Here is a 14,620-nt window from a genome sequence, read left to right as displayed (position 1 = left end):
ATTCAGATAATTTCTACAAAGTGTGAAAAAGGACTTAATATGATGCGAGCAGTTTCCAGAGTGTGGTGGGGATCTCATCCTACCACTCTTAAATTAATGTATAATTCCCTAGTTCGGAGCCACTTGGATTACGGCACATTCCTTTTTGACCCCCTCCCTAAATATTTAGATAAGAAAATGGAAAGAATTCAATCAAAAGCCCTCAGAATGATTATTGGAGCTATGAAGTCTTCTCCAATTAATGCGCTTCAGGTGGAATGTGGAGAGCCTCCATTATATTTCAGAAGGCAATTCCTTGCCAATAAATATATTTTCAAGGCTTTATCGTTATCACATCATCCTATTAAACAAAGTCTTAATCGGTTAAGTGTTAATTTGAATTCTAACAAAAGATTGAGAGAAAAAAAATGTTTTCCTCTCCTAAATAAACTTTTCATCTCTATAATTCTCTGTCATCTTCCCTCCAATATTTTCAAGAAGTTCCCAATCTCCCTATATACAATATTCCATTTAAGGCAATCACTTTTATGCCGAACACAATAACATCAGACTTTCGGAAGAATATTTTATCTTCCCCAAATAAATTTTAAAATGTGGATGGATGACTGTTTTAAAAGCATTGTGGCTTCAAAATTCCGTGGATTTTCCATCCTTTACACAGATGGTTCCAAATTTGAAAATAAAAGTTGTGGTGCATCGATATACAGTCCAGAATTCAACATCAATCTCACTTATAAATTACCGAAAGAAGTTTCCATATTTACAGGTGAATGCTTTGCAATTGAACAAGCGCTAAATCAAATCCAGGTTCTCAACATTCATCGAGCCTTACTATGTACTGATTCGCTAAGTGCTCTAACTAAAATTATGTCAAATATTCTATGTTATCCGGAAGACAATATTATATGTAAAATAAAAAATCTTCTCAATTCTCTAAGTGAATCTGGGTTTGAGACGATATTGGCCTGGGTCCCTGCCCATTTGGGTATAGAGGGTAATGAGATGGCCGATTCTCTCGCCAAATCTGGTTCAGATTCCGGAACTATCCCACTAAATTTTAGAATCCCTATCTCCGATGTCTTCCCGATTCTTAAATCCAACATGACTCGTGCCTGGGAAGAAAATTGGGCAGTCTCCAAAATAAGAACTGGATCTTTCTATGCTGGAATTCAAAACCATATCCCCGCTAAGCCATGGTTTCACCGTAAAAAACTGTCAAAACGATTCATTTCATGTATTTCGAGAATGAGAATTGGTCACTGTTCAATTGCATCCCACTTGGCTAGAATTAGAGTTTTGGATGATCCGGTCTGCCAGTGCGGTGTGGAAGAGGAAACCCTCGACCACGTTTTCTTTAACTGTAAAAATCATTCATCTTTCAAGAACATATACCGCCGTCTTATTAAAATCACACACCAGTCCCCCCTTAACATTTCATACCTTTTATCTCTTAACAATTCTCGTGTTCATACAGCTTTATGTAAGTTTATTAACCTGAATGAATTCAACATTTAATTTGTTTTAGCGATCTAAATGAGTCCAATGTTTAATTTGTTTTATTATTCTCCCAATAGATTAACCGATTTTTTATCCACTTTAACTGTTACCGGCACAAAGCACTCTTTTCAGGGTGAAATGCCTAAAACCAAAAAAAAAAAAAAAAAAATGATTTTCAGTGTTTGATTCTGGAATACCTCTTATATCGATATTGCATATTTGGTTAAGGTATTCCAGTCGGTCAATTTTGTCTTCTTGTTGGGATATGGTATTTTGTAGGATAGATTACGCTTATTTAATTCCATCATATCAGTATTGACTGTTTTCTGTGATTTTTCAATTATGCGTTTTTTAAATTCATCGTGTTTTTCCGATATGAATTGTATGGATTTAATAATTTATTGATTTTGTAAGATGATCGATTCATATTTTTGGGCATATGAGTCTAGTTTTTTTTCAACAAATTCCATTATAGCCGTTTTAAAATTGGATAGTTCATTAATAAATAATCCTGAAGTAAGAAGCCCATTGCCATCTGAGGTTGTAATTGATAAACTATCTGTGCCTTTTGGCTGGACGGGTGCAGTTTTTGGTGATTCACTCATCTCTTTACCTTGTTTGACGATAGATGGCTGTTCATCATTTAATAATAACATCATTTTTTGTCGTCTGCTTCAGTTTATTTTTTGGATGTTGAATGCATTTTTTACACTTCCATTGTGTATTTCTTGCACTTCGACGGGAGGATTCCACAATTTCCGCACAGCCGAGATGATAATTGCTTTCACAGAGACAACAGCATACAAAGTCTGATGGGGTGTCAATATTTTTTTGACATATTATGCACTGAGTATTCATTTTGGATGTTGTTATAAGCGAAATCTACGTAAAAATGATTTTTAGATGATAACTTTCAATATAAGATGGTAATCACTTTAGTTGACACTTGTTTACTTTATAACGGCAGAGTTTTTTTTTCCGAAAAGACAGTAAAAAACGCAACTCCGTGAGATAAGAATACACAGGTGTGATGCGCGATCCTCAATTTATTATAAATTAAAACTTTAAACTTAGTACACTATTTTTTTGTTTGTACGTCAACACTAGACTGGGTGGGTATGAATTGAATTATATCAGATCAAACAATCAACATACAACTTGGAAATATGTTGGGAACAAAGTTGAAATATTTATATCTAACCAGTATAATGTACACAATATTAGTAATGCTAATATATTAAATATTGATTTTAAAGACATTAATAAATATTATAACATTATTTCTAATTATTATTAATTAAAATAAAATTGAACCAATTTTATGTTATAATGTTATGCATGTATCAACAAAAATTCTTAAAATAACATAAAATGAGGTATATAAATAGAGTCAGCTTGACGTTCGAAGTATGGGCCGTGCAAATCGGATCATTGTTCGATGTGAGATATCTCAGGCATCAGTCAGTAGGTTACAAGCGCTCGCCGGGCACAGGTCTCCGGCGATAACTTCCAAATTCCGACATGCACGCTGAGATATGTCGTAGATAAGTCGTACTGGAAAATACAGGGAAAGCAATGGAATAACCTTTCATCTATAAGTAGGGTTTTACTATAATCAGTAATCGTGCAAAATTGACTTAGCTAAAAACTCGTGGAGTATTTGTACTGTTGCACGACCGCTGGTCACCACTCGTTCGTAGAGTTCGTTCGTGGTCGGAAGGATTCGGGCAACATCAAAAGCCGCCACACCCCCTTCCTACTTCCCGCATGGGAACAATATTTCACACTGATATTGCAAGGAATGTAGATTTGTATAAATGTAATTGCCGAAAGCAAAAGTGAAATTCAAATAGATGTATTTAAAAATAGAAAATCAGCTATAAACGTTTTTTGTATTAAGGGGAAATTAGAACAAACTCGATTGTGAGATAAATAGTTTATTTCAATAAATGTGTTACATTTTCACAATAGTCTTGCTTCCCATAATTGAAATTGAACACAGGTAACAATGCAAGTATAATATAAGCAACAAATGTATCAGCTCAACGATAGATAACATAATATTATATTCCTTTCACACACATACAATCTCTCAACTATGCAATTTCATTGCTCTAATTCTAAATTCTCCAATAATACGGACAACATTACGGGCGCCTTTAACGTGACTTTAAAATATATTTTATTATGAGGACCATCATTGAAAGAGTTTTGGGTGGAAATGAATCATTCACACCTTGCATCAAGAGAAATCTTTCTAATTTTGATTAGGTAAGTACCTAATTTGATAACCTTAATATTATTAAATCTAATACATCAATACAAATTTTAAGATTTAAACAATCTTGGAAGACTTTGTGTTTTGTTGTTATTATTCAACAATTTTGTTAATATATATAAAAAAAAAACTAATGAAAAATCTGAGAATGTCATTAATTTTATTTACCGACTTACTAATGCATTCTTTCAGAATTTTTTAAAGTAAATATTTGGTGGATCGTCAGATAACACGTAAAGGAAATTGTTTTATTTTATATTTTAATTAAATGCAGTTCACTTTCTAAATCAATAATGTAAATAAAAATGTTATAATTTTGAAATTTAAACACTTTTCGTTATTTCCACCCATTAAATTACATATATCAATTCCCTAAATTAGTATGACAATTATGATATTACGACATTGATTACAATGTTATATAAGTGTTTTTATTGCGTGTCTACACAAGGAAAACCTGGTACATTTGCCAATGTTGTTTTGTGGCTCAAATGTACCACAGTCTACTCTAAAAGATATTTACATTTAAACAATAAATTAGTACTTTTATAAGCAATTTTTTCAGAGATTCTTAACATTTGGAAGAATTATAATATAGCCCTTAAGCGGAAAAATGGTTATCGTAATAGCCCTTAGCTTGTACAAACTACGTGTCATGTACATCTATGTTCACAGAAAAAAAGGTTTTAAAATCTCAAAATCTCTCTACGAAAGTCAAGACAGAAGGTTTGTGCGATCGGCGCTTGGTATATTTGTCATTATTACGTTGATAAAGTTGGAACATGTTGGAACATTCAGACATGTTGGAACATGTCTGGATTTTTTTTTCTTTTACGTTTATCGTACTCAAAACTTAAGAATAATGATAGAAATACATAAAACGTGTTCTCTATTAATTGTAATACCTTACCACATGTAAATTTATTTGACTTTCAATGTGCATATGCCCACTGCAATCAAATGAAATATTTAACAGTTGGAATATCTCAGAACATTTCTAATCCCACCACAAGAAACTAATTCTGCTTAGTGTGGTTGTAGTAAAAATTTTCAAATATTGTCAGGTTATGCATTAAGAACTCACTTTTTCGTGTAATGCTGTTTTTCGCATAAGGGCTCTAATTCTAAGCATCTGTTTATTTGATATTTTAGGTAATTTTTTTATTGTGATCATTTCAATTGAATGAAAGACAAAAGGAAATAATTTAGTGCTTAAAAACTGATAATAGCGCTCGTGCAAGTAATAATACGGTAAGAGATAATATTTATTTATTTATATGTTTAATTTTACTAACGGAGGAACTTGTATCCATGTAAAAGCGTTAGCTGTCAACAAATAATTTAATTTATTAAGTATAGATATAATATATTATGTATTATATATTTATTTAAAACAATAATATCATAATATAATGTAATTTAGAATTTTCCTTTTTACTTTTACTTTCAAATTTCAGAAACCTCACCAATAATTTCCAATATTTCTTTATGTCATCTAGAACAGGTCTGATATATACTTTCTAAATCAACTTTGGACGACAAAATATCTATAATAGTTCAACAGTTCGATTTCCAGAATCATAAGATATAAATAAATATTTTTATAATATTACATTTAACAAAGCACCTAAAACATATTTTTATAATAATATATAGGTAATATCAATTGATACTGATTTTGGCTTAAATGGGCAACGCTCGTAAATATAATTATAGATATTTGATTCATTACATCTAAGCATGGCTTCGCACCTTTTAAACATTCATTTACTAAAGAATGGCACAAGAATTCAAATGGATGCAGTCAAATGCTGAATACCCAAAAGATTAACAGTTATTTGTTGTTTGTTCAGATCATAATGCTTTCACATCATGGTGGCCTGAAAATCTCTTTTAAGCACTTAAGACTCAGGCCAAAGGCTCGTTCTGTTACCTCCCATGTTTTACCTTTTCCTTTAGCCCCATCTCACTTTAAACAACCATTATGCAACACCATACTTTGAAAGTGTTTTTACATATTGCGGGATGTTTATGTAACAACGTTGTTCAACGACTATGGACTGAATACGCCTAACTTCACTAAAATATTGGCAGAATGCACTTGTTACTCTGGCCGTTAGAGGCGCTGGTGCAGCACGGCATAAAATCCATTAAAATGTATGAAAGAAAACCAAGCCGCACAAGTCACACCGCCAGGAAGTGCTAGTGGAGCATGTTGCCATCAGAATGCATGAGAAATGTCAGAAAGTGTAGGTATTAGTCGATCATGCGTTCAAATCGACATTGAAGATTACCAGGGTCATCATTTGGTGTTTGACTATATCTTCTGATTCCACAATATAAAATTTTCAATAATGGACTACCCTGAAGCACACAGCATACGTTTTAAGAACCTAAGTTTGATACTGTGTTGTGTTTGGGTAATCAGCCCTTAACTGCATTTCTAAAGTTTAGCTTCTCCAAAATACAATAGTTTCTAAGCATCTTTACAATATTTTCTTCTAAACATAATAATAATAAGTTAAAGCCGACACAACAACTGATATTGGCAAAGCAGAAATTCATGTTCTTTTCCGCTCCTCTATCAAAACATCATTCTTTTTACAGTACACTTATAATTGGCAAAACGGGAGACATAAATTGACGTTTCTTTATTAATTCATAACGTTTTCAATTAATAAATTAAGCATTTATCTGTTTAATTCATTAAACAAACTACATTTACATAATAAATCGAGTCAAAGGATTACATAAAGCTTTCCGATGAGTTACTCTTTGTTTTCAAAACCCAAAAAAAAATTATAAAAAGTTGCTGAGAATAACTCTTACTTCATGATGCAAATAATATCAACTTTAGTTAATCCTTTGAAATAATTAAACAAACATATTTTTCTCTGTCTCACTTTGTATAACAATAATTGAATTCAATTGAAATTCGAAATACATATTCTATATATTATCAAACGTTAAAATAATAATTTCTTTCGTGTAAATCCCAGTAAAAAGTTACTTTTTGAGTATAAATTTATAAGCTTTTAAAAATGTGGTCATTGTTAATGATGATATTATATTTTGAGTTTTAATTTTATGAGGAAAACAAATAAGTACAAATGAAAGACAATCACCTTTTAAAACATTCAAAGAATACATTTTCCAGTGTTTTCAATACAAACAGTACGGCAGAAGGTGACCACTTTTTAACCTTTCTTGTGATTTAAATAAACAGTAAGTTTGCAATGGAAAAAATAAATGATTGATAATTACGTTTACATTCAATTCATTCACACATCTGATATGTCAAGATGTTTTCTAACATTTTTTCTAATAATTTATAACTATTCAACACTCATCTGTCTAAATCCTTAATTAATACTGTAAACGGTGGATGACACATTATTTAACCTTAATTATAAACAGCTATAACATTTATCATTGTATATTATTCTTCATTAATTTGACAATAAATATAATTTAATTATTAGAAGTAACATTTTTACAGAAAAAGCTTGTTTTATTATATGTTCAAATATTAAACAACGTTCAATATACATGAATAATAAAACTTTAAAATGAGTCATGTTTTTTATATGATTTTCACATACAACCGATCGATATAAACATTTCTTTTGAAAATAGAAACAGTTTCAATAATATGTAGAAGAAAATATTCTTTATCATAAAATAAACAAGTTTCTTTCTACTATTTCGATCACTATTAATAGTAATATTTGATGATACGTAGTGTAAGATATTTTATTGAGTTTCTTTATTCTAAGTTAAATATCGAACACCAATGATTATATTATGACATGTATTTGAATATGTTCAGCAAAAAAGGTTAACTTGGGAAATGATAAATATATTACGTTGTTGTCATTTAGAATTGCAAAACGGTTGTGTTAATATAAATAAATTATATTGATGTGACAGAAGTCGTAAACTCCATCAAAACCTTGGATCTGTTTTGACTTGGCATTGTCTTTATTGTTTTTGAGCCCTATATTTGTCATACCTGTATTTTTTTTAATTATCCTCTATCTTAAAATTTCTCCACTTATTAACTTCGTGTAATATGTTGTAATTGGACATGGTCTGTTAGTAAATAAATAAATAATATGTAGCGTCTATAAATTCTGCATAGTTATGGTAACTTTGTGCATTTTGGAAAATATTGCCGTTAAAACTTGTCTGAAAATAGTGCTGTCAATGTTTTGAATGCAATGTGCTATATATTAAATTAGCTTGTTCTTATGTTGAATATTGTACTCTTTTAGGTTAGGTTAGGTTGTTGTTGTCATCGTATGTCGAATATTGTACTCTTTTACGTTAGGTTGGGTTGTTGTTGTATGTTGAATACTGTACTCTTTTAGGTTAGGGTAGGTTAGGTTGTTGTTGTTGTTGTATGTTGAGTATTGTACTCTTTAAGGTCGAGTTTTTTTGGTCTTGAATTGAATAACACTGGCCATCGATAATGACTCTTATTTTAATGCGGTAGAAGTAATGCGTTTGAGACGCTGATCTAAAAAATGCTACACTTGTGTTGTTGTTGTCGTTTTATGTCGAATATTGTACTATTTTACGTTAGGTTAGGTTGTTGTTGTTGTTGTATGTTGAATAATGTACTCTTTTAGGTCAGGATAGGTTAGGTTGTTATTGTTGTTGTATGTTGAATATTGTACTCTTTAAGGTCGAGTTTTTTTGGTCTTGAATTGAAAAACACTGGCCATCGATAATGATTCTTATTTTAATGCCTTAGAAGTAATGCGTTTGTGACGCTGATCTAAAAAAATGCTACACTTGTGCTTGGTTTTCAAAACTAGAGCTGATAGAGAAAGTCTGATGACATTCTTCAAAGCATGCACCAGCCCAAGTTTTAGCCAGGAATATTTGTGTAGTGGCCAGTGTGATTTATCGTAAGTGCGATAATTGTGTTGCATGAACAAAAATAGTGCTAAGAAATGTCTGTAATGTGCTGTCAATCAACGAAGCAGTAAGTGTAGATATGTTTCCACGCAATGATGCTAACGGTTTAGTAAAATTCTTGTGAAATGAAATATTATGGTTTTACATTTAGAATTGTTTACATCGACTCGTTATTTGGGTTGTATTCGTGATCGTTACACGCTGATTGCATCCCTACGTGAAAACTAGGTCATCTACCATTGAATTAGTCATTGTAGGTCTCTAATTATTTCAAGAGTACAGAGTTAAAGTGATGTCCAAATGATTCAAATGTCAAGATTGAAGAGTTAACGTGACGTCCAAATGATTCAAATGTCAAGAGTGAAGAGTCAAGGCGGTACCCAATTGATTCACACAAGTCAAGAGTTAGTATTTTATGTCTAAATTATTCAAATGTCAAGAGTAAAGAGTTTACGTGATGTCCAAAAGATTCAAATGTCAAGAGTAAAGAGTCAACGCGGTGCCCAATTGATTGACACACGTCAAGAGAAAAGAGTTAATATTTGATGTCTAAATTATTCAAATGTCAAGAGTAAAGAGTTAACGTGATGTCCAAATGATTCAAATGTCAAGAGTAAAGAGTCAACGCGGTGCCCAATTGATTGACACACGTCAAGAGAAAAGTGTTAAAATTTGATGTCCAAATTATTCAAATGTCAAGAGTAAAGAGTTAACGTGATGTCCAAATGATTCAAATGTCAAGAGTAAAGAGTCAACGCGGTGCCCAATTGATTGACATACGTCAAGAGAAAAGTGTTAATATTTGATGTCCAAATTATTTAAATGTCAAGAGTAAAGAGTTAACGCGGTGCCCAATTGATTCACACACGTCAAGAGAAAAGAGTTAATATTTAATGTCCAAATTATGCAAATGTCAAGAGTAAGGTGTTAACGTGACGTCCAAATGATTCAAATGTCGAGAGTAAAGAGACAACGTGTGCCCAAATGATTAAAAGAGTTAATATTTGATGTCCAAATGATATTGTCAAGAGTAAGAGAAATGACCGTTTTACAATTCTGCTATTGTTGGGTTTGTCCAGTTGATTTACAAGTCTTGTCCCAGCCGGTCCATCTCGTTGAGCAGGAAGTCCACATCCTTTTCTGTGACTGCGGCCGAGGAGATGATGTTGCGGAAGAAGTTGGGGCGGCGGTCGTCGGGCTGGTACCCGACCATCATGGTGCCGGTCTGCATCATGCGGCCCTTCAGGATTGGACAAACCTGGAGCAACAGGTATCATTAGTTATTTACAGATAGTTCTTTCATATTATCTGGGGAGTTTTTAAATTTCCAATTTGAAGTGAGCACCGATGAAAATTACCATTACTTTTGATTGCACATCTTGAGAGTTCTTACGACTGTTCATATAATTATGACCGGTAGTAAGAAGTTGTTAGTTGTAATTGTTTGTGACGTGAGTTAAAATAATAACATTGATGAATAATGATTAATGTTGAAAGCCATCTCAGCCTGTCAAAAAACCACGACTGCGTGGTGGTTTAAAGTAGTTTAAGAAAAAAGAGAACCTATTGATTATTTATTAAGAATCTCTACAAGTTATTGGTAATCCGGGTTTAAAATAGGTTAAAACGGGTTGTTTACGCAAATAATGGCTATTTGTTGATTCATAGAGAATTAGTTTACTGGAAATGTATTTTGTTCCCGACCCCCCTTTCTCCTCTCCTTGAGACCTCTCCCCCGTGCCCGGGCATTCAGTCCAAAACCAACAGCCGCAGCCGTGACGCGAAGTGAACATTATATTACCTATAACGTATCGCATATCAATCAGAAAATCATCACAAATTTTTCATTTTTTAAAAGTTTACCTTAAAAATTATATGAATGTTATGATATATTTACCCAATGCTTGTTAAAAAGAATTTTAAGTGTTTTTGGATCTAGGATGCATAGCTAGTTTTACCTTGCCCAGTTCCTCTTCCCGCCTCCTGTCGTGGCGAACTCCACGCAGACGCCGGGGCACGTACCAGAAGCAAACGTTGACCAGCTCGGGCTCCAGGATGAGGTAGAACTTGTCGGACTGCGCGCGGATCTTGCCCACCATGTACTCCGTCAGTTCCATCAGCCGATCCATGTGGCGTTCGAAACCCTGGGTACCCTGTAATAGTTGGATACACAACTTATGTACATATTTTTGTGAATTAAAGTTAACACAATGTCCAAATGATTCAAATATGAGTAAAGTATGATGTCAGTAGTAAAGAGTTAATGTGATGTTCAAATGATCAAAATACGTCAAGAGTAAAGAGATAATATGATGGACAAATTATCTAAATATGTCATGAGTAAGAGACATCTGGTAATGACAGTTTCGTTATTGTAGGATTTGGTCAGTTGATGTACAAGTCTCGTCCCAGCAGGTAATTCAGACTAATAGCCAACTTATTAAGTATTGAAATACAATATTAGAGATGATACTGCTGCAGTATTCTGATTTAGAACTTAGCCGCCATTGTAGCCACAGCTTGAAGATGTCGTTGTGCCTGCAACACTGGATGGCCTTGTACTCCGTATTATACTGTACGTCGTACAGCTTGTCCGTCGTGAACTTGATCATCAGACGATTAGAACTTACCTTAGCCCTCCACTGCAGCCACAGCTTGAAGATGTCGTTGTGCCTGCCGCACTGGATGACCTTGTCCCCCGTGTCATACTGCACGTCGTACAGCTTGTCTGTCATGAACAGGTACTCGGCGGACATCTGATTGCAGCTGATCAACAGACCCTGGGGAAAAACAGGCGCACGTAAATTAGGTGAAGCTGATAGCCAACTTGAAGAAACAGAAATAATTAAAAGATTTATAAAACTAGGATCATTTCGCAGGGCAGGACGCACCGAGATTGGAAGATATCTAATCGCCTAAAAGCCTGTAAGATGGAGGCCTTAACTGAGATGAACCACGAGATGGAAAACCCATGATTCTTGGGCGTAAGCAACTGAGGGAGCTCGCAGGAGATCGACTGGAGTAAATACATTTCCAAGGAGGGACTCTAAGAGATTTATCGCGGATAAAGACAATGAAAGACGAAACAGAAGTCAGTTAACCTCATCAATAAACCTCATTTATTTTGTTGGAATTAATAAAATGGAATTTTATTTTCAAATTGTGAGGCGGATATGGGTACCGCCGCCCCGGGAACTGTTTATTGGATAACTAACACCTCAACCCAAGTGGTTAGCAGAAGTGCCTGGGTTCATGGGGTTAGGGTTTATCTAGATCTTGGCGGCGGATGCATCTGCCCACCAACTGTGTGACGGGCCACATCGGGAGACACTGGCTGAGGGAGACCCTTTGATCTCTCCAATAGGACTCCATCGACCCATCGATCGTCTTCACCGCAGTGGGAGGGATGGATTCATACGTCCGTCACTCCTGGATAACACTAACACCCAGATTTCTACCCACCCCTCATACCTGTTGCTTTCCCAGAACTTCCACTCCTTTATTTCCTTAAAAAGACGCTCCACACAACACCCCCAAAGATGACGTAGGCAATGAGGGAAATTATTTTCCTCCGGACCTCCTGTGTGGAACTAATGCTTAAAAAAACTACAGAACGTTTTCTCAACTTCTGTTGAAAAGATTCCCAAATAGCCCCAAATACACAAAGGGCTTTTGGAAAAGCCTTTTATGGCCGGGATTATTTTAAATTATGGGATTAGTCTAATCCAACCCCATAATTTGGGAGGCCACTTCTTCAATATTCTTTGCATAAGAATGCCCCTTGTCTGCTTGCCTATGGTTTTATTAGAAATGTTGTCCATGGTTCGTTTCCCCTCACAATTTTCTGTTCGAGTGGGTGACCATAGATCACATTTCAACCATATTCATTGTTTATTATCAAAGATTATTAAATACTGTGTCAATTCATTAGAATAAAAGCTTCTGATAATATTAAGATATCGGCATATTGACTGGAAATTTTGTATAGTTCAATAGTACAAAAGAACCTAAAAAAAAATGCCAAAAATTTGTGATAGTAATTTTCAATGAGTGATAAAAATAAATTGGCAATTGATTTTTTTTGAAGGAAGTGAATATGAAAGTAAACAAAACTTTTTATTTGTGATAATAAAATAGCTATTTTATTAATACTAAATTACATACTTACATCACAAATTAAAAATTCATCAACATTTAGAAGGATCTATTGCGAATTAGTGAGAATAGATGCAAATATATCTATCGCACAGAGTTTTGAAAGAGGCCACGCTTGCTACGCTAGAGTAGGTTTTACCCGCCCATTGTATAACCTCGTTAGCATTAACATTAACCATCTTACCAATAAACGTGTTTTAAATTTTACAAAACTTGAAAGCAACCATTTACCGCACATTAATGGTTGTTTAATAGTTGTGTACATGGAAACAAACCATAATATATTGGTCACCCCAGTGTTCTAAAATTCAAATAAAGAACTCCCGTCCGCTATGATTGATTGAACCAGGGCCGCAGATGGCGGGAAAACAGTTTGACAGGAGATAGCAGAGTAGGAACTGTAAATGCTAGCTGGAACACTAAATTAAAAACACAGAAAAGAGTACCCACCTACCCACAAAATATAAAATTATATAGGTGCAAGGTTGAATGTTTACTAAGGATGAGAGATTTACGAGAGATTATGGATGTCATTTGTACTTCTGTCATTGCAAACGTTTGAATATTATATTAACTAAATAAAGAGCTTTTGGGGTGATTGAGAGTGTTACTTATAAACGGCTTCTGTTTTTTTGACTGCGTACAAAAATAGGACGCAATTTATATTTTTCAACTGTTGAACTACTCAAAGAGATTTTAAAATAAAGTAAAAAAAAGTGAGTTAAAAGTAGAAATACAGTATAGTTTTCTGATCAGTTTGATATTTGTCTTATTTCTACCTTACCTTACCTATTTACCGAGTTTGACCGGTCAGTGGCCGAGTTGGCATCGCGTTCGGGTCCCACCCAGGCGTAGTCTGTTCAATTCCTCGGTTGGCTAAGTCCCCCATCACAACACAAGCAATATTTTCCGCTTACTGTATTGGTAGTAGGAGATTTTCAAATATTGTCAGGCTATTCGTAACCCGTGAATGTTTGTTTTATTTACTTACTTTCTTATACTCGTATATATTTATATATATAGGTATATATATATACTGCACCTCTGTACTCTGTATTTTGAGGATATAATTATTTACTTAAGTATAAATGTTCAACTGACGACGTCTACATCTACATATTCTATTTTGCTTGTAGAAATTGTCACCATTTCTCAAACGCCACAGCTGTGTCCGCCATTTTGGCAAAGGTTTGGCGGGAAGGGGCGAGCGGTAGGTACCCGGGGTTGCCAGTTTAATTAAATTCCACGGAGCCGTTGGCTGGTAACATATGTTGCAAATTTCCCTCGGAGTTTCAATAGCGGCTCGTTAGGGGGCGTTCATAAAATTATGTTCCTGAATTTTTCATGTGTTATTACAATTTAACCTCGGTAGGTTGAGATAATCTAGGATTTAACCCAGTTTTTTGTGGAATTTTTGCTGTACGTATTACAAAGAATTTCCGAAAAGGGTTTTTTTGACAACGCTAGAAAGCTAGTTTGTGTACTTATTGTAATTATTTTCTCTTTAATATATGATCTCGGAGCAAATTATGTCGCAAATACAATCTGCGACTGTATTTGCAATTGCAATCCCGTTTTTAACCGGATCACGAATAATTTGAAGAGATTCTTAGTAATTTTGAAATATTTTTTATCATTAAGTTTCTCTGTGTGGGTCCTTTACCTTTTTACATTTCCGTTTTTATATTTACTACCATAATACGGGCGTGTGTCTAGTGTGGTAGTCGAAAAGCATGTAAAAACTGTACACATTAATATTTCATGAAT

The 14,620-nt window shown here is 33.9% G+C and overlaps 1 protein-coding gene across 1 annotated transcript in view; it reads right to left on the bottom strand.

The window, feature by feature from the left end:
* Positions 1–4,573: 4,573 nt before the first annotated feature.
* Positions 4,574–14,620, bottom strand: part of Gad1 (glutamate decarboxylase) — a 106,152-nt gene continuing 96,105 nt past the window's right edge. The window contains exons 12-14 of the mRNA XM_089648164.1: positions 11,329–11,478; positions 10,657–10,851; positions 4,574–9,956 (exon numbers count right to left, since the gene is read on the bottom strand). Of these exons, the coding sequence (XP_089504290.1) occupies positions 9,783–9,956; positions 10,657–10,851; positions 11,329–11,478 (519 nt within the window). The 3' untranslated portion in view covers positions 4,574–9,782. The remainder of the gene's footprint in view (positions 9,957–10,656; positions 10,852–11,328; positions 11,479–14,620) is intronic.

This window comes from Hesperophylax consimilis, chromosome 27 (assembly GCF_061612785.1).
Source record: "Hesperophylax consimilis isolate HC1 chromosome 27, BYU_Hcon_1.0, whole genome shotgun sequence".
Lineage (NCBI taxonomy): Eukaryota > Metazoa > Arthropoda > Insecta > Trichoptera > Limnephilidae > Hesperophylax > Hesperophylax consimilis.
Note: the sequence above shows the minus strand (reverse complement) of the source record. Positions and strands in the feature narration are given on the sequence as shown.